Source organism: Monodelphis domestica, chromosome 2 (assembly GCF_027887165.1).
Source record: "Monodelphis domestica isolate mMonDom1 chromosome 2, mMonDom1.pri, whole genome shotgun sequence".
NCBI lineage: Eukaryota > Metazoa > Chordata > Mammalia > Didelphimorphia > Didelphidae > Monodelphis > Monodelphis domestica.
In genome coordinates, this window is record NC_077228.1 from 278,126,394 (window position 1) to 278,152,263 (window position 25,870).

The following is a 25,870-nucleotide window of genomic DNA, read 5'->3' on the forward strand; positions in this document are numbered from 1 at the left end:
CCACCTTAAAAACTTTTGCTTGCACACCTCTTTTGAGTGAGATCAATTTATCCACTTTTCCTCTCCCTTTCTCCCTTTCCATCCCTCTTTTTCACCCCCCCCTTTTTTTGGAGAGTATCTCAATATAATGACTCATGCTAGTTCCCTCTATGTAGAGTCTTTCTAACTGCCCTAATAATGATAATGTTCTTAAGAGTTACATGTATCTGCTGGTGGAGTTGTGAATTGATCCAGCCATTCTGGAGGGCAATTTGGAACTATGCCCAAAGGGTGATAAAAGACTGTCTGCCCTTTGATCCAGCCATAGCACTTCTGGGATGAAAAGCAACTGCTTGACTACAGGGGTTAAAGGGATATGACTGAGGAGAGACTCTAAATGAACACTCTAATGCAAATACCAACAACAGGGAAATGGGTTCGAGTGAAGAACACATGATAACCAGTGGAATTGTGCGTCGGCTATGGGAGAGAGAAAGGTGGGGGCGGGGGAGGAAAAGAAAATGATCTTTGTTTCCAGTGAATAATATTTGGAAATGACCAAATAAAATAATGTTTAAAATTTAAAAATAAATAAATAAATAAAAATTGAGAGGAAGAGTAAAAAAAAAGAAAAGGAATAGAAATTTGAGGAAAGCATTTTTTAAACTGTAAAGTGTTATATAAATGTACACTATTATTATTATCATCATGTAACATTTCAAAGGAATAAACAAGCTAGGAAGTTGGCAAAAAAAAAGAGTTACATGTATCATCATCCTATATAAGAATATAAATAGTTTAATCTTGTTAAGTCTCTTAAGATTTCTCCTTTATGTGATTCTCTCGAGTCTTGTGTTTGAATGTCAGATTTTCCATTCAGCTCTGGTGTTTTCATGCTTGAAAGTCCTCTATTTACTAAAATATCTGCTTTTTTTCCTTGAAGGATTATATTTGATTTTTCTGAGTAAATTATTCTTGGTTGTAATACTAGCTCCCTTACATTCCAGATTATCATATTCCAAACCCTTCAAGGTTCCTTTTGCTTAGATGCTGATAAATATTGTGTGATTCTGACTGCCTACAATATTTGAATGGCTTCTTTTGGACTGTTCATAATAAATTCTCCTTGACCTGGGAGTTCTGTAATTTGTCTGTAAGATTCCTGGGGGCTTTCATTTTGGGATCTCTTTCAGGAGATAATTGATAGATTCTTTCAATTTCTATTTTACCCTCCAGTTCTAAGATATTGGGATAGTTTTCCTTTATACTAATTTATTGAAATATGATGTCTTGGTTCTTTTTTTGGTCATAGTTTTCAGGTAGTCCAGTAATTCTTAAATTATCTCTTCGTCATATTTTCTAGGTCACTTTTTTTACCAATAAGATATTTCAAATTTCCTTCTGTTTTTTTTTCTTTCATTTTTTTACTTTATTTTTTGTTTCTTGATGTCTTATGGAACCACTAGCTTCCATTTCCTCAATTCTAATTTTTAAGGATTTATTTTCTTAAGTGAGCTTTTAAAACTCTTTCCCCCATTTTGTGAATTCTGCTTTTTAAAGAGTTTCTTTCTTCAGTGAATTTGTGTACCTTTTTTTCATTTACTTTTATTTACATGTATTTTTCATTTCTGTTTTTTAAGATGTGATTTTCTTCAGAAATTTTTGGTACTATTTTTACCAAGCTGTTAATTTTCCCTTCATAATTTTCTTCCATCACTCTCATATTGTCCCAATTTTTCCTCTCATTTTTAAAAAGCTCTGCTAGGACTTTTTGTTGGATTTGTATCCAATTTGCATTTTTCTTTGAGACCTTGGTAGTAGGAATTTTCACATTATTGTATCCTTCTGAGTTTATGCCTTGATTTTTCCGTTACTATAGTAACTTTTTATGATATGGTAGTTTTTTTGGTTGTTATTTGCTCATTTTTCCAGTCTATTTCTTGACTTTCAATTTTATGTTAAGGTTAGGCTCTGCTTACCTGGGAAAGGAGGGCCACTGTCCCAACTTTAGGATTTTTCCACGATACTGTTTTCAGAGCTATTTGTAGGAATCTGTAAGTTTTTGAACTCTTAAGGTGGTGTGATCTAGGGAAAGGTATGGTTACTGCTCTCCAATGCTCCATTCTGACCAGGAAGAGCCTCTGCTCCAATGTAGCTGCAAACACTAGCTCTTCTTTAACTCCTTGAATTGAAACTAAGTCTCCTCCTCCCCTGAAACTGTACTTGCTCCTTTCTGCTCTGGCACATCTCTGGAGAGTTCTGAAAGATATTGTTGCTCCTGTTGCTACCTCCAAGACTCAGTGCTGCTGATACCAGTGTATGTACTTTGGGCTAGAAACCACCCCAATGTCACAGACTTCTCTTCCAGCCTTGTAAGATGTCTTGGCTTGGAAAAGTGTCTCACCTGACCTTTTGTTGGTTATTGCAGAAATAGATTTGATGCATTCTTTTAAAGTTTTTTTTGGGGGGAACATTGGAAAAATTTAGCTGTATTGCTGCCTTTACTCCATCATCTTGGATCTACACCCCTTATTTTTCTTATTGTTATTGATTTGGAACAATATTTCATGTAGTTTTAATAGTTTGTGTTTTGAAAACTGTACTTTGACCACTTATCCATAGAGAAATGGTTCTTGGTTCTACATATTTATGTTAATTTCCTATTTATATTTATCATAGTTATATAATTCCCTCATCAGAGATAATTGCTGTAAAGATTTTTTCACTAGATGATAGTTTCACTTCCTATTTTAAGAGCATAGATTGGCTTTGACCATGCAAAAACTTTAATTTCATGCAATTAAAATGAATAATTGATCCTTTTTTCAATAACCCCCTAACCATAGTTGTGAAAGGTTTCTGATTTCATCTCCTAATTTTTTTTCCTGATAGAAGTTTGATGAATTACCTTCTAAAAGTATTGACAGACTTTGTTTTGTTGTAAACATTTCTCAAAAAAGCACGCTGTCCTTTTAAAAAGCACATTCCCCTCAGAAAAAAAGTTTTTCATTTGTTAATAGAAGGGAAGAATACCTTTGATAAGATAATGCTAGCAATGCTAGCAAAAAAAAAAAATGGAATGTGTGTGTGTGTGTGTGTGTGTGTGTGTGTGTGTGTGTGCATGTGAGTGAATTCCTTTATGGTTTTGAATATCAGGCTTTAATGAAAGTTATTTTTTTTCTTATCTTTATCTTTTCTTCTAATCCTGGCTTAATTGGTTTTATTTATGTAAGAGTTTAAAATTTTATAATCATAAGTCTATTTTGTATTTTATCCTTTATTTGTTTACAGATTTCTTCCTATCCATGACTGTGGGCTATACTTTCCACTTTCATTTTTATAATGTGATTTTAAAATATCTAAATCATTTATCCATTTGCAATTTATTGTTGCATAAAGTATAAGAAGCTCATAAGAACCAATTGTTCTGTTTTTTTACCAAATTGTTTCCCAGATTTTCCAGGAATACTTGTTGAAGAGTACCTTCTCCAATTCCACCCAGGAATGAATGGATGTACTTCTTTCTATGACCTTGCCAGAATTTAGTTTTTTTGCTTTTATTAATTTTTGTCATTTTGATAGGTGTGAGATAGCTCCTCAAAGGTAGTTTAATTTGCACCTCTTTAATTATTAATGAAGTATCAGGCTATATTTTAAACTACCACAGTAGAGGGAAAGAACAGAAGTAATATTGATGACTGAGTTCATTCAAGCAATCCAATACTTTGTTTTGTACACATACTACCCTCTTTATAGGAGTAAGTGCTAATCCTTCTCTCTCAGGATGCAAATACACAGGATATTGAGGAGGGACTAGCACCTCTGGTATGAGGGCTTGCCAAGACCTTTGGAGGGCTCTCATATGTCTTTGGTGCCTCCTCACCTAACTCTCTCACCTGTGATATCAAGAAGCTATAGCATGCTTGACAGCCACACCCCGTTAAAACTATCTTAGCAGGCAGTCTAAATTAGGCTAACAGATATAGCTCAAACTTATCAGTGAATTAGGAGGATGTCTACCCCAAGCATTTAAAGACTTGGAGAATGGGCAGATGAGAATAATTTGTTCCAACAGCCCTGAGGGTAGCTGAAGCAAGTGTTGGGAGTGGTTAGAACTTGGCCAGAATCAAAGATGCCAAGATCATCCACTGCATCTCAGGCCATTGTCAGGTGTCCTGACTTTTGTTTTGCCATTGGACTTTAATGACTCTGGAAGAGAAAGTGAGACTGTGTAATTCTGCCTCACTTAAGTCCAATTCACATGGAAATCAAGACATTACCCTGTAATATCATAGGTCATCTTTGAAATAAAGGATGAATGATAACAACCTTCAAGATAGCAGTAAGGATTTAGCAAAAAACAAATAATAATAATAAATAAATAAATGAATGAAAATTTCCCTTCTACTGACTGCCTGGTATAGTAGAAGAAATATGAGATTTAGAGTCAGAGGACCAATGTTCAATTCCCAACTTTGCCTTCCCTTCCATGAAACTTTGACAAAGTCATTTAGCTTCTTAGTTACTCAGCTTATACATTTAACACAGGAGATTCCATGCTTGTATATATTGCCCCCTGAATATCTTTCTGCTTTCTTTTGGGTATTTTAACTGCTTTATTGATGTTCTTTTCAATTTCATCTCCTAACTCACTATCACTATCACTTTTTGCACTCCCTCTATGAGATTTTCCCCATAAATCTTCCCTTGTAACAAATATAGTCAATGAAAATAATTTCATGCACTGATGGTGTTTGAGGATGTATGTTACATCGTGCCCTTCTAGTACAAGCTGGCAATATACCCTGAAGGTCAAATATGGTGTGATGTTTTTTTTTTTGTATGGGCCATGAATTAGGACTGCTTTTATTTTTAAAATTAAAAAAAATTTTTATAAAGATATTTTTTTTCAATTACATGCAATAAAAAATTCCCACATACCTTTTCCAAAATTATAAGATCTAAATTGTCTCTCTTCCTTCCTTCCTTCCCCCTCAGAGATGGTAATTAATTTTATCTGAATTATACATTTATTGTGGTGCAAAACATATTTCCATATTGGTCATTATTGTAAGAGAATAATCATATAAAACAAAAACAAAAACAAAACAAAACAAATTATCGTGGAAGTTAGTGTACTTTGCTCTGCATCTGACTCCAACAGTTCTTTCTCTGGAGATGGATTATATTCTTTGTCATAAGTCTTTCAGAATTGTCCCAGATCATTGTATTGCTGAAAGTAGCTAAGTCTTTCACAGTTGATCACTGTACAATATGGCCAATTCTATGTACAATGTTCTCTTCATTCTATTTATTTCAGTCCATGTCAGTTCATGTAGATCTTTCCAGCTCTTTCTGAAATCATCCTGCATATAATTTCTTATAATATAGTATTCCATCACTATAATATACCACAATTTGTTCAGCTATTCCCCAATTGATGGATGTCCCTCCAATTTCAAATTCTTTGCCACCACAAAAAAAGAGTTGTTATAAAACTGTTGTTTTTTTTTTTACAAGTAGATTCTTTCCCTTTTTTAATGATCTCTTTGGTATATAGACTCAATAGTGGTATTACAAGATGAAAGGGTATACACAATTTTGGTCATAATTTCCAATTGCCATCCAGAACTAACAATATATTAGGATTCCAATTTTGTCAAATTCCTTCTCATATTTATCACTTTCTTTCATTATCATATTGGCCAGTTTGATAGGTATGAGGTGATAATTTACATTTCTCTAATCAAGAGTGATTTAGAACATTTTTTCATATAATTGTTGATAGCTTTGATTTCTTCATTTGAAAATGGCTTTTTCATATCCTTTGATCATTTGTCAATTGTGGAACAACTTATATTGTTGTAAATTTGACTTAGTTCTCAATAAATTTGAGAAATTAGACCTTTATCAAAGAAATGTATTATAAAAGTTTTCACCAAGTTTGTTGTTTCCTTTCTAATCTTGGTTACATTGGTTTTGTTTGTACAAACCCTTTTTAATATAATCAAAATTATTCATTTTATTTCTTATGCTACTCTTTATCAAGAATCTTTAGTCATAAATTCTTCCCTTTCCTAGAGATCTGTCAGGTAAACTATTCTATGTTTCCCTAATTTACTTATGGTATCATTCTTTAAATCATATACCTGTTTTGACCTTATTTTAGCATAGGGGTGAGATATTGGTCTATATGTAGTTTCTATCATACTGCTTTCTAGTTTTCCCAGCACTTTTTGTTAAATAGTGAGTTTTTAACCTCAAAGCTAGGGTCTTTGGGTTTATCAAATGCTAGGTGACTAAAATCATTTACTCCTATATATTGTGCATCTAATCTATTCCATCGATGCATCATTCTATTTCTTAGATGGTACCGGACTGCTTTGATGATTACTGCTTTACAGTTCAGTTTGAGATCTGGTACTAATAGGCCACCTTCTTTCACATTTTTTCATTAATTCCCTTAATATTCTTGAGCTTTTGTTCTTCCAAATGAATTTTGATATTCTATCTTCTAACTCTAGAAAATAATATTTTGGAAGTTTGGTCTGGCAGTGAATAACAAGTAAATTAACTTGGGTAAAATTGTCATTTTCACTATATTATCTCAGTCTATTCATGAGTAATTAGTATTTTTCCAATTGTTTAGTTCTTAAGTTGTGTGAAGTGTTTTGTAATTGTGTCCATATACTTCCTGTATTCATCTTGGCAAGTAGATTCTCAGCAATTTTATAATACCTAGGGGCATTTTAAATAAAATTTCTCTTTCTGTCTCTGACTGCTGAACTTTGTTGGTAACATATAGAAAAGATGATGATTTATGTGGGTTTACGTTATATCCTGCAACTTTGCTAAAATTATTTCAACTAGTTTTTTAGATGATTCTCAAGGATTCTCTAAGTATATTATCATATCATCTGCAATGATACTTTGCCTACTTTATTTCCTTCCTCATTGCCTACTTTAATTCCTTCAAATCATTTTTCTTCTCTTATTACTAAAGCTAGCATTTCTAGTACATTATTAAATAGTAGTGGTGCTAAAGGGCATCCTTGCTTCATCCTTGATCTTATTGGGAATGCTTCTAACTTATACCCATTGCAGATGGTACTTACTGATGGTTTTAGAAAGACAGTACTTTTTTAAATGAATGACCCTTTTATTCCTATGCTTTCTAGTGTTTTTAATAAGAATGGGTGTTGAAGTTTGTCAAAGTTTTTTTTTTTTGCATCTCTTGAGATAAAGTGATTTCTGCTATTTTGGTTATTGATATAGTCAATTATGCTGATAGTTTTCCTAATGTTAAACCAGCCCTGCATTCCTGGTATAAATCCCACCTGGTCATACTTAATGATTTTTGTGATGTGTTGCTGTAATCTCCTTGTTAGCATTTTATTAAAAAATTTTGCATTCATTAAAGAAATTAGCCTATAATTTTCTTTGTTTTGGCTCTTCCTGGCTTAAGTAACAGTACTACATTTGTGTCATAAAAAGAATTTGATAGGATTCCTTTTCTTCCTATTTTCCCAAATAGCTTATATAGTCTTGGGATTATTTTTTAAATATTTGCTGGATTTCACTTGTGAATTCATATAGCCCTAGGGATTTTTTCTTAAGTAATTCATTGATGATTTGTTCAATTTCTATTTCTTATTTCCTCTTTTGTTAATCTGAGCAATTTATATTTTTGTAAATATTCATCCATTTCACTTCAATTATGAAATTTGTTGGCATATAATTAGGTAAAATAGCTCATAAAGACTACTTTAATTTCTTCTTCATTGGTGGTGAATTTACCCTTTTCATTTTTGATGCTTGTTATTTGGTTTTCTTTTTCTATTTTAAAATAAAATTAACTAATGCTCTTATCTATTTTATTTTTCATAAAGCCAACTCCCAATCTTATTTACTAATTCAATGGTTCTCTTTCTTTCAATTTTATTAATTTATCCTTTTATTTTTAGGATTTCCAATTTAGTCTTAAATTAGGAGTTTTAAAATTTATTCTTTTACTCATTTTTTTCAATCAAATGCCCAGTTTATTGATCTCCTTTTTCTCTTTTCTACTGATTTGCTTAGAAATATAAAATTTCCCATAAGTACTGCTTTTTGGCTACATCCCATAAATTTTGATATGTATATACTCATTGTCATTCTCCTTAGTGAAATTGTTTCTATAATTGTTCCTTGACCTATTCCTTTTTTAGAATTAGATTAGTTTCCAATTAATATTTTTTGTCTTTTCATGGACTCATTATTTTTATTGCTTTATGATCTGAAAAGGAAACATTTCTGTTTTTCTGCATTTGGTTGTGAAGTTTTTATGCTCTAATACATGGTCAGTTTTCATGTATGTGCCATGTACTACTGAAAAAGTATATTCATTTTTATTATCATTTAATTTTCTCCAGAGATCTATTTGTTCTAACTTTTCTAAAATTGCTTCCTTTACTTCTTTCTTATTTTTTGGTTTGATTTATCTAGATCTTGAAAGGGATCCTTCACTAGTGTAGTTTTACTCTCTATTTCCTCCTGAAGCTCATTTAATTTCTCCTTGAAAAAATTTGAGTCTATACCACTTGGTGCATATATGTTTAGTATTGCTATTATTTTATTGTCTATGGTGCCTTTTAGCAAGATGTAATTTCTTTCCTTATCTCCTTTATTTAGATCTATTTTTGCTTTAGCTTCATTTGAGATCATGATTGTTATTTCTTTTTTTACTTCAGCTGATGCACAATAAATTCTGATCCAACCCCTTACCTTTACTCTGTGTATCTCCCTACCTCAGATGTGTTTCTTATAAACAACATGTCACAGGATTCTGTTTTTTAAAACTACTCTGCTATCTATTTACTTTTGATGGGTGAGTTTATCCCATTCACATTCACAGTAATGATCACCAACTGCTTATTCCCCTATATCTTATTTTCCTCTTTGATCTTGCTCTTTTTCCTTCCACTGTCCCTCTTCAGAAGTGTTTTTTTAATTAACTCCACCCCCTTCCTACTCCCTTCTATTACTATTCTCCCCTTGTTCCTCTCCTGCTTCCCTATACAGTAAAATACAATTCTGTACCCAAGTGAGAATACTTATTCCCTGACACAATTATGATGAGAGTAAGATTTGAGCATTGCCTGTCACCACTCTCATTCTCACAGTAATAGTTTTTCACACCTCTTTAGGTGAGATAATTTGTTTTATTCTACTTCCCCCTTCCCGTTTCTCTCAGTGTATTCCTCTTTTTCAACCCTTGATTTTTTTTTGCATATTATTTTATCAGCTGACTCCCACACCTTTTGTCTATGTATACTCCTAACTGCTCTAATACTGATAAAATTTTTAAGAATTACAAATATCATCTTTCCATGTAGAAATACAGTCTGACTTTATTGAATCCTTTAAGTTTTCTCTTTTTTATTTACCTTTTAATGTTTCTCATGAGTCTTGTACTTGGACATCACATTTTCTGTTTAGGTCTAGTCTTTTTATTTGGGAATGCTTGGAAATCTCTAAATTACTGTATCTTCACCTAAAAGAATATATGTAATTTTGCTGGATGGGTGATTCTATATTGTAAACGTGATTCTTTTACTCTCCTGAATATCATGTTCTCAGCTTTCTGATCCTTTAATGTGGAGGTTGCTAACTCTTGTGTAACCCCGACTATAACTTCATGGTATTTGACTTTCTTCTTTCTGTATGCTTGCAATATTTTCTCATTGGTTTGGGGAGGGGGGAATCTTGAATTTAGCTATAATATTCCTGGGTGTTGTCATTTGGGGATTTGAGGATGTGATCTGTGGGATACTTTCAATTTCTATTTTACCTGACATTTAAGCTTTTTTTTTTTTTTGCTCATAATTTTTTGCTCATGGCTTTCAGGTAGTCAAATAATTCTAAAATTGTGTCTCTTGGATCTATTTTCTATATCAATTGTTTTTTTCAGTGAGATAAGTCATATTTTCTTCTGTTTTTTCCTTCTTTTGATTTTGTTTTATTGTTTCTTTATGTCTCATAAAATCATTAGCTTAGAGTTTCCCAATTCTAATTTATAATAAATTATTTTCTTCTGTGAGCTATTGAACCTCATTTTTTATTTGGCCAATTCTGATTTTTAAGCTATTATTTTCTTCTTACATTGCTTTCCTTTCTCTTCACCATTTTTCCTTTGCCTCTCTAAATTGATTTTTGAAATCCTTCTTGAGGTCTTCCAAAGCCCAAGATCAGTTCATATTTTTCTTTCAAGTTTTATGTGTATCTGTTTTGCTTTCACTATCCCCTTCTGAGGTTTTGTCTTATTCTTCCTTTCTCCATATAATTTTCTATGATTAGGTATTTTTAAAAGTTTGCTCATTTACCCCCTTTTTTATGACTTTTATTTTTATCTTAAAGGTGGGTTCTGGAGGTACTCTCTTAAACTTCAGTTTTTCCTTGCTGCTACCCTTAGCTCTGTTTCTGGGTTTTTGCAAATTTCAGTTCTTCCAATGTAGTTCTGAAAACTACCTTTCCCTACTGATTCAATCATTTCCAGGATTGCTGATGATATTCAGAACTCAGAACATTGTGAGGTATCCTTTGGTGGTCACAGGGTTGGGCAGAGGCCTAAGGCCTCACTCTGGGCTTGATCAGGTCAGGCACACAGTGGACTGTCTTGTCCTGGGGCTTAGAACTTTGCCTTGAGCTTGAGTGGGGGCTTTGGGCTTCACTATGGACTATATTGACTTGCACTGGGGTTCAGTTCCTCATTGCAGACTAGAGTTGGGGTTTTGGACCTCCCTCTGGTCATAAATATACCAGGTTTACACACAGACTGCCTTATGCTGGAATTCCTCAGGAAGACCTCACTGTAGTTTTGGGCAAAGGCTCTGGGTTTCCCTTTGAGCTTGTATCCCAATAGATTCCTTGCTAACTGCCTTGCAATGGAGCTTGAGGCCTTGTTTGGGTTTGGGCAGGGGCTCAGGGCCTCTTTCTAGGCCTGTACTAGCCAGGCACACTATGAACTCCCCTGTGCTAGGACTTGAGGACTCATTACAGGCTTGAGCTGGGGCTTATAATTTAAAGGGTGTATGTAGGGACAAGAGGGTTGTATTACTTTGGGCTTAGGCAGGGTCTCAGGGTTTTGACTTTGGGTTGGGCCCAGGTTCAGAACCTGGAACTATAGATGTGGAGAGGGGGGACATATTGTTGACCTGCACCAGTACTTCTTGGTAGGGTATTGCTCTCCACTATCACCCTAGTGATCAGACCCTCTCTGCCTACCTTTCATTGTTTTCTATAAGAAAATTACCTTATTCCATCCCCTTATTGGTTTGGTCACTCCAGTATTCATTTTTATGTATTATTTTAAGGTTGGTTGAACAGGATTCTAGTGGTTCATGCTTTTGCTGCTTCTACTCAGCCATCTTGCCTCCTAAAAATTCTTTAAATGTTTTTATTTTTTTAGTTGCTTATATTAATAATTTTAGTGCAATATGTAAAAATAATGATATTTTCAGTAAGTACAAAGACTTTTAAAAAGAACTTGGGATAGAAAGATTTACATTTTTAAAAAATGAACAAAAGAATACAAAGATAGGATTGTTGTCCAAATGACTCTCTTAACCTGGATTAATCATTATCAGTCAATCAAAAGATAAAATTAAACTACAACATTACTAACCAAAAATCATTTTAATTTAAGAGATTTTTCAATTTTTACAAAAAGTATTCATATTTGAGAATAAAGAAAAAATCTCAAAATGCCATTGAGACACGCACACACACACACACACACACACACACACACACACATATGCTACTTTTCTATGCTTCAAGTCCTAATTTACAGTCTGTATTTTCATAGTCTCCTTAGGCCAAGAGTAACAGTCAGGTAAAATGTGGTCATAATTAGTATGATAAATTTTAGAACGGACAAATGCTTCCTTATCTTGGGGCTCAGGATAGATAGTAGCTGAGTTATCATGGTAGGATTCTTCCACAATCTTCACTGCAATTTTCAAGGAAACATCTTGAATGGTCTTCAAAGGAGGGTATAGACGGCCTTCCTCCAAGTGTTCATTTGAGACTTCCTGAGCTATAACCTCAGCAGTAGTGAGAAATATTTTATCAGGAATGTGCCTTAATCCACATGCTACAACACCAAGTGCTACTCCAGGAAACACATAGGAATTGTTGCCTTGGCTGGGATAAAAAGTCCGACCATCTGGAAGAGTGACAGGATTGAATGGACTGCCACTTGCAAAAATGCCACAGCCCCCTGTCATTTGGTAGCACTGCTCTGCTGTACACTCTGCTTTGCTTGTTGGGTTACTTAGAGCAAAAATGATGGGTCGTTCATTGAAGGAAGCCATGTCATTGAGAATTTGTTCTGTGAAAGCACCACCAACTGCAGAAACTCCTATGAGGATAGTTGGCTTTATTTCTTGGACAATCTTTTCAAGGTTCTTCATTTCATAATGGTCATGGGCAAATCTTTCTTTTTCATATGTTAAAAAAGCCCGTCCCTTAACTATTAATCCTTTTGAATCAACCATCCATATCTTTTTGATGGCTTCCTCCTGGCACGTCCCTTCTTTTTTCATGGCCATAATAAGAAGTTTTGCAATCCCCAGAGCAGCCTCTCCAGCTCCTTGGAATAGAACTGTGTGATCAGACAGCTTGTTCTGAGTAATATGCAGAGCTGCAAGGAGACCAGCAACTACAATCGATGCTGTTCCTTGAATGTCATCATTGAATGTGCAATATTTGTTCTGGTACTTCTCCAAGAGACGGAATGCATTTGTATTGGCAAAATCCTCAAACTGAATGAGACAGTTCATTCCGTACCTGCAAGTAACTGCTTCCATGAATTCTTCCAAAAAATCATCATAATCACTTCCTCTCACTCTCTTCTGCCTCAGTCCAATATATAAAGGATCTTTTAGCAACTCTTCATTCTCAGTTCCCACATCAAGGGTGACAGGTAGACACTCTTCAGGATTCATTCCTCCACAGGCCGTATACAATACCACTTTGCCAACAGGAATGCCCATTCCATTGCAGCCAAGATCACCCAAACCAAGGATCCGTTCTCCATCAGTCACCACAATAGCCTTGACAATATCTTCAGGCCATGACTTAAGCAATGTAGCAATGTGTCCTCGGTCATGGATACTGATAAAGAGACCTCTTGGCCTCTGAAATACTAGGCCATACAGCTGGCAAACCAGTCCTACTGTGGGAGTATAAACAATAGGCATGAATTTCTCAATGTCAGAAGTCAGCACTCTGTAGAAGAGCTTTTCATTTTGATCCTGAAGATCCATTAAAAGAAGGTATCTGTCAAAGTCCGAGTTCAGTCGTTCAAAATTCTTAACAACTCTAAGAACCTGGATGTCTTGATCAAGAAAACAAGGTGGCAATAATCCATGTATATTTAACTGTTGTCTCTCTTCCAAAGTGAAAGCCATATCCTTGTTGAGGTGGGGGCATCGCATCACATCACAGCCCCGCTTCTGAGTGTAGTGGTTGGGTGCTGAGCCTTCCATGGCTGCGGGGTGCAAAGGGCGAGGGACCGCTGGCGCTGCTTGTGTGGTAGAGATTTCCCTTTTGATATTTTTAAACACAATAAAACTTTATTTTAAAATATTGAAACCATTCTTAGCTACAGACAGTACAAAAACAGGGAGCATGCTGGTTTTGGCCTTGCTTTGGTAGTTTGCTGACCCTGACTCTAGTCTCCTGCCTCTTTGCCAAAAAAAGTAGGAAGCATAGCTCATCAGTTTTCTGGAGTTGTGAATGTTTGGGGTGTTAATCAGAGTTCTTAATTCTTTCACAATTGTTTTTCTTTGCAAATTGTACAAATAATTCCTCTGGTTTTGCTAATTTCCCTATATCAGTTCAAACATGTTTTCCCAATTTTCTCTGAATTCATCTTATATACTATTTCTAATGGCATAATAATATTCTATTACATGAATATACCATAACTTAGTCAATTATTCCCCAAATGAAAGCACCCACATTATTTCTAGTTCTTCATTACAACAAAAAGTGTTGTTAAAAATATTTTGCAAATTTAGGTCTTTTCCCTCCATCACTGATCTCTTTTATTGACCTACTAGTGGTATTTTTGGGCCAAAGGGTATGTACAATTTAGCAAATTGGGGGATATAGTTGGAAATTGCTTCCCAGAATGGTTGGAACCATTTATTGCTCCATTAACAACATGAGCCAGTTTCCTTATAACATTCCAACAATTGACATTTTCCATTTTTAACTTATTCACCATTCCCAAAAGTGTGACATGGAACGACAGAATTGTTTGAATGTACATGTCTCTTATTGTGCTTTTTCCATATGGGTATTGATAGTTTGCATTTCTCCTTTTAGGAAATGCCTATTCATATATTTTGTCTATCGATCTATTGTGAAATGGCTCTTTATCTGTCTATCTATCTATCTTAGAAATCAGACCTTCACTAAAAAAAATAGTCTCTTTTTTTTTCATTCACATACAGGCATACCTTATTTTATTGCATTTCACAGATATTGGGCTTTTTACAAATTAAAGGTTTGTGACAACCCTGCATCAAGCAAATATATGGGCACCATTTTTCCATTAGCATGTACTCACTCACATTATGTCTATGAGTCACATTTTGCTAATACTTGAAATATTTCAACTTTCTCATTACATGATATCTGTTATGGTGATCTGTGACCAGTGATCTTGGATGTTGCTATTATACAGTTATCTTTTCCACATGGTGGGGTTAGCGGCTCTGTACCTCCCAGATGTAGAAAATCCATGTAAAAATTTTTGGCCCACCCTTCATACAAGAGAAGTCTGAAATTTTTCTTTTTCTCTCTTGGGGTGTTTACAGTAACTTATTGTAAATTTTCAGATAAGTATGCATTTCTGGTTACTAAACTTTTTCTGTCATTTGCTGGTCTTCACATGTCATTTGTGGCTTCTGCAAAACTCCTCCCCAAAATTCCATTTAATTTATTATGCTGATATAATATATACTGAAACTGCCATGGAGAAAGCTGGGATGTGGAAGAAAGAACTATAATTGTTTTGGGTTGTTGCAAACTTCAACTATATAAAACAATAAACTTAATGTTGTGTGTGTTCTGACTACTCCATTGATTGGCTATTCTCGGCTCTCTCCATCTCCTTCAACTTCCCTGTTTATTCCTGAAGACACAATATTGAACGTAGGCTAATTAATAACCCTCCAATGGCTTCTAAGTGTTCAGGTGAAATGAAGAGCCAATCTATACGGCAAACTTCATCTTATTTTAGAAAACTTGTTATCTTATTTTTAAAACTTGCCATAGCCACCTTAACCTTCAGCAATCAACAGCAGCCATCAACACTGAGGCAAGACCCTCCACCAGAAAAAAAAAAATTATAACTCATTGAAGACTCAAATGATTAATATTTTTTAGCAATAAAGTATTTTTAAGTTAAGATATGTGCCTTGTGTTTTTAGACACAATACTATTGCACACTTAATAGACTATAGAATAGTGTAGACATAACTTTTACATATACCAGGAAACCAAAATATTTATATCACTTGCTTTATTTGATATTTGATTTATTGGGAGGTCTGAATCTGAACCCTCAATTTCTCTAACAAATGCTTGTACTTTTTTAGTAATCCTCAAGAAAAAAAAATTCCTTTTCCTTCTCTGGAGATGCTAGTATTCATGGAAATTTTGGCAACGGGGAATATTGATTTCCTTGCTTTGTTTTTAGGATAAAGAGACTCAAATTTAGGACAATTAAAAAGATGAAAGTTTTCCTTTCCACATTGCAACTTTTCCCATTGTGATTCTTATATTTCCCAGGTTGGCATAAGAAGTTAAATGGGATTTGGAGGAGTTTTGCAAAAGCCATCAACAACATGCAAAGGCCAGCAGATGCAACAGAAAAAAATTAGAAATTCAGAAATGCATTCTTAAACCAAAATTTACTATAAGGTACTTTAAATACCCCATAAAAGAAAAAGAAAAAAATTCAGACTTCTCTCTTATGAAAGGAGGGCCCAAATTTTTTTAATGGATTTTCTAGATCTCAGGGGTTCCTTTCCTTTAACCACTCGATATGGAAGCAAAAACTGTATTTTAACAATATTAAACTAAAAAGTTGTTTTATGGAACCCTCAGGAAACTCTGAATCATCCTAGAAGGGATTAGTAGGTTTGTCCTAGACTGAACAACAAATCTTCAGGTACCCAATGATCTCTGCCTATATAGTAGTAGTTATAATCAAATCTTAAGTACCCTTTTGTCTTAGAAGTTTCTCATTTTACCTAAACCTCTCCTAGGTAGTCCAGTTCCTGGCTGGAATCCTCCTTCTCTTGTCTCCATGTAAGCCAATCTAGTTGTCCTTCCTTTCCTTTGTTTCCTAAAGTGTATGTTAAACCCCAAGTTCATCAGTTTCTTGGAAATTGTCATGATAGACATTCCCATTTGTGGCGACTTTCCTTGGAGACATTGTTCCCAGAGCGTGGCACTGGGTGGTATTGCACAAGATTATGTGAGGTGGCCATAAGAACTCTGCTATCTTGTCCTGATTAAAGATTTGATCTTTGTAACTATTTTAATAGTGCTGTGTTTTTCCAAATTGACAAAGCATGTTAAAATTTTAATTAAATATTTAAACAACTGAATACTTTTCCTTGTTTAGGAATCTTAAAAATGTAATACTATATGTGTTTCTTGGTTTGCTCATACAATTATGTGTTTGGTATGCATAGAGAAGTGCACTGAAAAATTGGAAAATGCTATAGAGGGAGACATACTCTCTACTGTCATTTACATTTTTTTTTTGGTAAGCTTTCTTCACATCTCAACTCCTCCTTCTCTGTTGTCCACCCTTCCCCCATCTGTTTTACCTAGTTTTATCTAAAGCAGTGTTTGAGAATAAGAGAGTTAAAAAGAAGTTACCAAGAGATGAAACTCCAGCTATCAAAGGAAACTTGGACATGATAGTTGGCTTCAAGTTCAGAGTTCATGATGGCTATCTTCAGTTTTCTGAAGGCTGAAATTTAGAAGAGTAATTAGATTTATCTCTGCCTAGTTATCTTTGGTAGGTGAAAATTCCAAATTTAGGTTTGGTGCTAAGAAACTTTTAAAGAATTATTCTAAAGTGAAATTAGACTGCTTTGGGCAGCAACTGGTCCCTCCCAACTGAAAGTCTTCAAGGAGGGAGAAGACACGATTGTGATAAAGGGGATTCTTGTTCAGGTATAAATTGGACTAGCAAAACGCCAGGGTCCTAAGCCACTCTGAATTTATCCTGAGATTCTGTGAAAGTCATTTGCATCATGGAACATACTGGCTTATCTGGGTTCAACTCCCTTCTCTGCCTATTACATAACCTTGTGATCTTGGGGAAGTCATTTAAATAAAGGTAAAAAAATATGTGCTAAGCACTTATTGTGTGCCAGGCACTGTGCTGGGGATACAAGGGCAAAACAGGGCAAAACAGTTCTTGTTCTCAAGGAGCTCAAAAGCTGATGAATGCAATCTCCCCTGGCCTCAGTTTCCCTATTTGTAAAAGAAAGGGAATCAGACTTGGCCTGAGAAGTTGTTTTTCAGTCCTAGATCTAATACCCAGTTGAGGGGAGGTCAGCAAGAAAGGAATGGAGTCACAAGGTTAGATAGCACATGCGCAGTCCTGAGCCCCCAACGGCTGCAAGGATTGCGGAAGAGGGTTGGGAGTTGAAGGTAGGGTGGGGGAAGGGTGATTATTGCGCGTGCCCGCAGAGTAGAATTTCGAACTAAAACAACCCTTCCCCCAAACTAATCTTCATTATTATTGGGTCCCGGTGAGAACAGGACGTGTGGTCTTCTTGTCCGCTGTAGAGCCTGCCCCGGGGTCAGAGAAAAGAGGTTATAGCAGAAATCAGCGAATGGTGTGAGCAATGCTGTAGGCTTCATATGTTTGAGGACTAGATTGCCTCCTTCCCCTATCCTCACAGATTTCCACCTGTTCCCCTCAGGATAGTCTTGTTGGGATTGGATATGAGACAGGAAGTAGAGGCGAAAGGAAGGAGGGGGATAGGGAGAGGTTCTCGAAGGAAGAAAAGGAAGAAGGAAGGAAGGAAGGAAGGAAAGAAAAGAGTGGAGCCAAGGGAATGAAGGCGTGTAGAAGACTTGGGAGAGTCCCTTGGAGAGGGGCGGCTAGAAATCTTAGGAAGGAAGGCAGGAAGGGGAAGCCTTCAGGGCAGAAGGAACTTGTAGAGCCTAGAAAATGAAGGCGAGAACCTGCTTGACTCATGCTTACCGAGTGACCCTGGGCTAATCACTTCAATCTCTTTAGGGTTCCATGCAGCATTCGGAGCCTAGAAATTGTAGATGGTAGAAAAATTTAAATTATAAGTTGTAAAAAAAAAAATTTGCACTTTCAGATCTGCAATGATAAATTGGGAGGGGAAATTTACTTGGAGGGGGGGGTGCCCAGGAGAGGTGATAATCATAATGATAATAATAATAATAACAAATATTGATATAGTGCGTAATATGTGCCAGACGCTTTATAATTATTATTTAATACTTACAGTAAAACTGGGATAGATGTTGTTATTACCCCCATTTTAGGGAAACGAGGAAATTGGGCAAACATATTTAGTGACTTGCTCAGCCTCAATGTAATGTCTGAGGCTGAATTAGAATTTGGATCGTCTTGACTCCAGGTCTAGTGCTCTACCCACTGTTGGGTCAGACTCTCTACTCTGCCTCTCCCCTTGAACTCCTCTACTTTGCTGGCAAATTGACCTGAAAGAATAATCAAACTATCTGATATGAATCCTGATAATAATAAAGTTTAGGGTGGACACATTATTCTTGCTTAGTCCCTTATGATTGTTTACTTTTTTATTTTTCTCTTTACTCTTGTGTTTGAATTTCAAAGTTTGTGCAGCTCTGGTCTTTTCATATGGAATGCTAGAAGGCCCTCTAAAGGTTCTTTTAAAGGTCCTCTTTTTTTTTTTAATCTTCAGAAGGGTAAAACATTCTTGTTTGTAAGCCTATATGTCCTTTGCCTTCTGGAAAGTCATATTCCAACCTCTCCATTTCTTTATGGTGATGGCTGCTAAATGATGTGTGATCCTGACTTTGGTTCTTTGGTATTCCAAATCTTTATTTCTGGCTGCTTGCAGTATTTTTTTTTCCTTTGACCTAGAAACTGGATTTTAGCTATGACATTCCTGGGAGTTTTTATTTTACAGTTTCTTTTAGGAGATGACCTTTGGATTCTTTCTGATTCCACTTTGCTCTCTGTTTCTAAGAGGCCTAGCTATTCTTCTTTCAAGATTTCTTAGAATTGGATAGCTAGGTTCTTTTTTAGTCATAGCATTCAGGTAGTGAATGATCTTTAATTTTTTTCTACTGAATGTTTTCCAGGACAGTTATTTTTGCCTTAAGATTCTTATGTTTTCTTCTATTTTTAATGCTTTTGCCCTTGTTTAATTATTTCTTGTTGTGTCATGGAATCTTTGGTTTCTGTTCTGCCCATTCTAATTTTGGGGGAGTTGGTTACTCGGGCAAGATTTTGTACTTCTTGTGCTAAATTCTATTCCCTATCCAATTCTTTCTTCCATTGCTTTCTCCACACACAGATTTTTCCCCATCCCTCAAGCATTCTTATTCTATTTATAAAAACATTTAAAACTCTTAAAAATATATACTCTTGCTAAGTCACTTAACCCTAACTGCCTAACCCTTACAGGATTCTGCCTTGGAACTGATGCGTAGTATCAATTCTAAGGCAGAAGGTAAAGGTTTAAACATTTTAAAAAATGAAACCTCCTCTCTAAGACCTCAGTTCAAAGGTATCAGACTCTTCCCCAAGTGTGACCCCAATACAATTAGATTAAAAAATAATTGGGAGAGTCTAATAAAATAAACTTTAAAAGCAATGTAATATGGATAATGTTAATTTGTGATTTTCTAAGTTTTCTAAGTCAATCAGGATTTATTTCCATTTGAGTCTGAAGATATTGCACTGTACCAACCACCCTCTCTAAAAAGCATAAGTCTTCAACCTCTTCCTCTCTCATGTGCATTTTATCTCATAAATATTCTTAAGTTTGTCTTAATATTCCTACCACTTAGCAAAGTGTCTGGGTCATAGTAGAGGCTTGAACAATATTTCTTGATTGACTGATTCAACTTGTTCTCTCATTTCTCCCTATCTTAAAAATCTTTCTCAAAATCCTGCCATCCCCTCAAACTATCATCCTAACACTCTTCTCCTTTTTACTATACTCCCAGAAAGAATAGAAAAAAAAATCAATGCTTTTACTTCCATACAACCCATTCATTCCCCATCCCTTTGCAGTCATATCATAAACAAATTACAGGAACAAAGCAGAAATTACATTTTTGATCTATGGGTAAGAGAAGAATTTATGACCAAAAAAGACAGAGAGAATCAGAGAAAATAAAATATTCATGGGATAATTATTTCATCCATAGATAATTTTGATGGCATTAAAAACTTTTGTGCAAACAAAATTAGTATAGCTGTTATCTGGGGGAAAAATCTTTGCAGCAATATTTTCTGTTAAGAATGCCACTCTCAAGATAGACATACATACAGATATAATATTTCTATAACAATATGTATATATATATATATATATATAAATGATCCATTAGAACAATTTCTTAGCTGATAGTCAAAGGATATTAATAGGTAATTTTCAAAGGATGAGTTTTTTAGCTATCAATATCCATATAAAATGCTTTAAATCACCATTAATTAGGGAAATACAAAATAAAGTAGCTTTGAATTTCAACTGAAAACAACTGATGGAGTAGCTGAAGGAAAACAGTAATATTAACTGTGGGTGGAACTGTGATTTGGTCTAGTCATTTTGGAAAGCAATTTGGATTAACATACTTATTCAGGTACACAAGGCCTTTAACCGAAAGGAAAAGTACTCATAAATATATCAGAAACATTTATAGTAGCTCTTCATAGTGGCAAAGAACTAGAAACTAAAAAAATATCCATCAGCTAGAGGAATGGCTGAACAAACAATAATATTTGAATGTAACATTATGCCATTAGAATTATGGAATAGTCTCACAGAAATGGACTGTATAAACTAATACCTGGTGAAGTGAATAGAACTAAAATAATTTACCTAATACTGTAAAAGAAAAACAACTTTGAAAGACTTAAGAACATCAGTGTAATAACCACAGTTCTTTAGGCTGAATTATGAAACATACTACCTGTCTTCTAACAGAGAGGAAACAGACTCGGGGTGCAGAATGAGCCATGTTTTTGGACATGACCACAGAAATTTGTTTTGCTTCATTATGTATTTTTGTTACAAGCATTTTTTTCCTCTTCTATTTTCCAATGGGGGAACAGAAGAGAGAAAATACAATTTTTAAATTGAAAAAAATGAAAATAATATAATTATGCATTTTTTAATAAATAGATTTTTACATCATAGGCAAATAGTTGGTACAGTGAATAGAGAGCACTGGCTTGGAGTCAGGAAGACCTGAGTTCAAATTTGACCCAGAGACAGACTAGCTGAGTGGTCTTGGGCAAGTCACGTAACTTCTATTGCCTTAGTTTTCTCATCTGTAAAATGGGGACAATAGCATCCAACTTTCAGAATTGTTGTGAGGTTCAAATGATGTAATATTTGTAAATCACTTGGCATAGAGCCTGACGCATAGCAGGCATTACAGAAAATGCTAGCTATTTATTATTATTATTATTATTATTATTATTATTATTATTAGTGCTAACTTAGAAATATTTTTTACTTTCACTTAGTTCTTCTAGAAAGGTAATCAAGTACCTGAGTTCGGGATAGGGAGGGTATTGTACATTGAATTTTCTTAAATAAGTAATACTTTACTTGATTTAAATGTTTAGAAATGACAGTTTTTACTATTGCCAACAGCATCCTGGTAGTTCTTAAGCACTCCTCTCAGGTTGCTAGTTCCAAATCTAGGTTGCTTATGTCATTTGGAAGAAGGAAACGCCAGATAGGAGGATTTTACCACCAGTGGTGATAGAAGCCTGGTCAATTATGTTTAAATTTTTTTAAAAATTAACTATTTTAAAAATGCAGGTTCTGAGGCTTAAACTATCCTTAAGAAGAAAAAGGAAGAATAAACATGAGTGAAGAAGGCAATGCCCCACCTCCTCCACCAGAAGAGGGCGCTGCACAAGGTGCTGTGCCTCCTCCTCCTGCAGAAGAGGGCGCTGCCCCGCCTCCTCCACCTCCTCCTCCTCCTCGTACTCCTCCTCCTCCTTCACCTGCTCCAGCTGAAGGTGCCCCTCCAGAAGCTGAGGCTGCTCCGCCTCCTCCTGCCCCTCCAGAAAATGCCTCTCCCGCTCCGGTAGGGGCCCCTCCAGAAGAGGCGGGCGCCCCCGCACAGGATGGAGGAGCCCCTGCAGAGGAGGGAGCCGCCCCTGCGAGAGAACCGGGAGAGGCTCCTTCCCAGGGCGGAGAGGCAGTGGTTATCCCAGTAATAGAGGAGCCCATGGTGCTTCCAGAGGATGATGCCCCTGGGGGCCGCCGGCCCAGGCCCCCCAGCCGAAAGAACCCCTCCGCCGGGAAGGTCCCCTCCATCGAAGGGTCTACGTCGTCCCGCAGACCGTCTAAGTTTTTTCGGAGTCTGAGCTGTATCCAGGCCTTCCAGGAGACTTTGAAAGAGAAGCAGGTAGGTCTAGAGCCTGGCCTGGCACGGACACTTGACCTTGGTAGAGGACCAAGGAACAGACAGAAGGACTGAACTGACGGGCTCTTCCTCTGGTTCTCCTCCTTTAGGCTCGATTCAGGGATGCCAGGGAGGGCCGAAGGATGAAAATTGATGCTACCTGCAAACATATATTTGAAGTCCTCTCAGAAAAACTTGGTTTGGACATAACAACAATTGAAGAAATGGTCTTGGATAGCCCATCAGTAAGTTTAAGTCATTCTTATAGCTATAATTCTTTTTGATCATATTCCTGAATATGTATTTAGGAAATTGAGGACTGTTATTAAGAAAAAATTGGTTTTGTTGTGGGATAGCTTGAGATTAACCCTAGTATGGGAAGGGTGCTCTCTCAAGAATGACAGAATAATTATCTTTAAAAATTGAGAAATTTATTGAGTTGAATGGTCAGGAGGCAGGTGCAGGTAAAGGTTTGCCTCATAGAAGACACGGGATCTAGAATTTTTATACCCTTTTAACCACAGAGACTAGGTGACCAGAAATGGGGGAGGAGATATACTATATATACAACCTTGAGGTGCCTGGGTAGTTGGGATAGAAGAGCAGGTGTCTTTGATCACCAAGGAAGGTGAATTGCACATTTCAGGGAATGAATTGATATCTGAGATGCAAATGTAAGGTACAATGCTTATCAGCCAAGGAAATGTATAATTGATGCAAACACAAGGTACATATCTGTGCTTACCAAAAAGCTTAGGGGAAAGGCTAAGGAAATGTCATTTTCCTTTAGCCCACATTGCAGGGGTGCAAGAGTGAGGAATTCCTCACTTACTCTTTTCTGGGATTTCTCTGGAGTTTTGGGTCCAGGAGATCCTGTAACATATCAGTTTGGGACAATGGCCATCAGCATGATTTTTTTATGGCCACAGAAGGCCTATTTATTTTCTTAATGTTTTTAGAATATTTTTCTATGGTTACATGATTCATGATCTTCCCTCCACCCAACCTCCTGCTCTTTCCTCCCCCCTCCCAGAGCAGACCAGCAGTTCCACCAGGTTATACATGTGTCATTGTTCAAAACCTATTTCTATGTTGTTCATATTTACAATAGAGTGATCTATTAGCATCAAAACCTTTATCATATCCCCATCGAAGTATGTGATCAATCATATGTTTTTCTTCTACGTTTCTGTTCCCTATGGTTCTTTCTCTGGATGTGGATAGTGTTCTTTCTCATAAATTCCTCTGGATTATCCTGGGTCAATGTATTATTCAATTGTGCAATAATGTGTCAGTCTGTGTACAATGTTCTCCTGGTTCTGCTCCTCTCACTCTACTTCAATTCCTGGAGATTATTCCAGTTCACATGGAATTCCTCCAGTTCATTATTCCTTTGAGCACAATAGTATTCCATCACCATCAGATACCACAGTTTGTTCAACCATTCCCCAATAGATGGATTCCCCCTCATTTTCCAGTTTGTTGCCACTACAAAGAGTGTGGCTATGAATATGAATATTTTTGTACAAATATTTTCTCTATTATCTCCGTGGGGTACAAACCCAGCAGTGGTATGGCTGCTTTGTGCATAGTTCCAACTTGCCTTCCAGAATGGTGGGATCAATTCACAACACCACCAGCAGTGTATTAGAGTCCCTTTATTTCTTTTGTTCTTCCAAATGAACTTTGTTATGGCTTTTTTCTAATTCAGTAAAAAAAAGTTTTTTGGTAGTTTAATTGGTATGGCTCTAAATAAGTACATCAATTTCAGTAGGATTATTTCCTTTACTGTCATATTGGCCAATCTGCTAGGTGTGAGATGGTACCTAGGGTGGTGTTTTGATTTAGAATACTTTTTCATCGTTTTTATTTCTTTATCTGAAAACTACCTATTCATGTCCTTTGACCATTTGTCAATTGGGAAATAGCTTGATTTTTTGTAAATTTGACCTAGTTCCTTATATATTTGGGAAAATGAAACCTTTATCAGAGAGTTTTGTTACAAAAATGTTTTCCCAGTTTGTTGCTTTTTGGTTGCATTGGTTTTGTTTGTACAAACTCTTTTTAATTTGATATAACCAAAGTCATTCATTTTATATTTTGTAATATTCTATATCTCTTGCTTGGTCTTAAATTCTTTTCTTTACCAAAGATCTGACAAGTAAACTATTCTATGTTCACCTAACTTACTTATATTTTCTTTCTTAATATTTAAGCCATTTACCCATTCTGAATTTATCTTGGTACAGGGTGAGAGATGTAGATCTAAGCTTAATCTCTCCCATACTGTTTTTCAATTTTCCCAGCAGTTTTTGTCAAATAGTGGATTTTTGTCCCACAGCCTGGGATCTTTGGTACACTATCTTACTGAGGACAAGTCTATTCCACTGATCCTCCCTTCTTTCTCTTAGCCAGTTATAATTTTGATGACTACTGTTTTATAATATAGTTTAAGATATGGTACTGCTAGGCTACCTTCCTTCACATTTTTTTTCATTATTTCCCTTGATATTCTTAACCTTTTGTTCTTCCAAATGAACTTTGTTATGGGCTTTTTTCTAATTCTTTAAAAGTTTTTTGGTAGTTTGATTGGTATGGCTCTAAATAAGTACATTAATTTCAGTAGGATTGTCATTTTTATTGGCTTGTCCTACTCATGAGAAATTAATGTTGTTCCAATTATTTAGATCTAGTTTTAATTGTGTGGAAAATGTTTTGTAGTTGTGTTCATATAGTTCCCATGTTTGGGTTCTTTTAAATGGAATTTCTCTTAATAACTCTTGCTGCTCAGTTGTGTTGGAAATATAAAGAAATGCTGATGACTTATGTGGGTTTATTTTGTATCCTGCAACTTTGCTAAAGTTGTTGATTATTTTGACTAGCTTTTTAGTTGATTCTGTAGAATTCTTTAAGTAGACCATCATATCCTCTGCAAAGAATGAGAGTTTAGTTTCCTTATGCCCAAGTGAATCCTTTTAATTCCTTTTTCTTCTCTAATTGCTACTTGCTAGTGTTTCTACTACAATGCTAAATAATAGAGGTGATAATGGGCATCCTTGTTTTACTCTTGATCTTATTGGGAAGGCTTCTAATTTGTCCCCATTGCAGATGATGCTTGCTGATGGTTTTAAATATATACTGTTTATTTTTTTTAGGAAAGGCCCATATATTCCTATATTTTATAGTGTTTTCAATA

General features: G+C 35.5%; 2 protein-coding genes across 4 annotated transcripts in view; one reads left to right on the forward strand and one right to left on the reverse strand.

Annotated features, from left to right (window-relative positions):
• Positions 1 to 469: 469 nt before the first annotated feature.
• On the reverse strand, positions 470 to 17,710 carry LOC100029738 (NADP-dependent malic enzyme-like). Of its 2 annotated transcripts, XM_001379381.5 has the most exons (3): positions 17,593 to 17,710; positions 16,924 to 17,017; positions 470 to 13,566 (listed from the first exon to the last, which is right to left on the reverse strand). In XM_001379381.5, exons 2-3 carry the CDS (start codon positions 16,989 to 16,991, stop codon positions 11,799 to 11,801), a joined length of 1,836 nt encoding a protein of 611 aa, XP_001379418.3. In that variant the 5' UTR covers positions 16,992 to 17,017; positions 17,593 to 17,710; the 3' UTR covers positions 470 to 11,798. The 2 variants fall into 2 exon arrangements, with proteins under 2 accessions (XP_001379418.3, XP_056674147.1); XM_056818169.1 differs by lacking the exon at positions 17,593 to 17,710 and having other exon boundaries at positions 16,924 to 17,586.
• Positions 17,711 to 17,786: 76 nt separating this feature from the next.
• The window catches only part of DNAH8 (dynein axonemal heavy chain 8), a 491,513-nt gene continuing 483,429 nt past the window's right edge, over positions 17,787 to 25,870 (forward strand). For both annotated transcript variants that reach the window (XM_016431041.2, XM_016431044.2), the window contains exons 1-3: positions 17,787 to 17,894; positions 22,083 to 22,677; positions 22,785 to 22,919. In XM_016431041.2, coding sequence (XP_016286527.1) covers positions 22,129 to 22,677; positions 22,785 to 22,919 — 684 coding nt within the window. In that variant the 5' untranslated portion in view covers positions 17,787 to 17,894; positions 22,083 to 22,128. The remainder of the gene's footprint in view (positions 17,895 to 22,082; positions 22,678 to 22,784; positions 22,920 to 25,870) is intronic.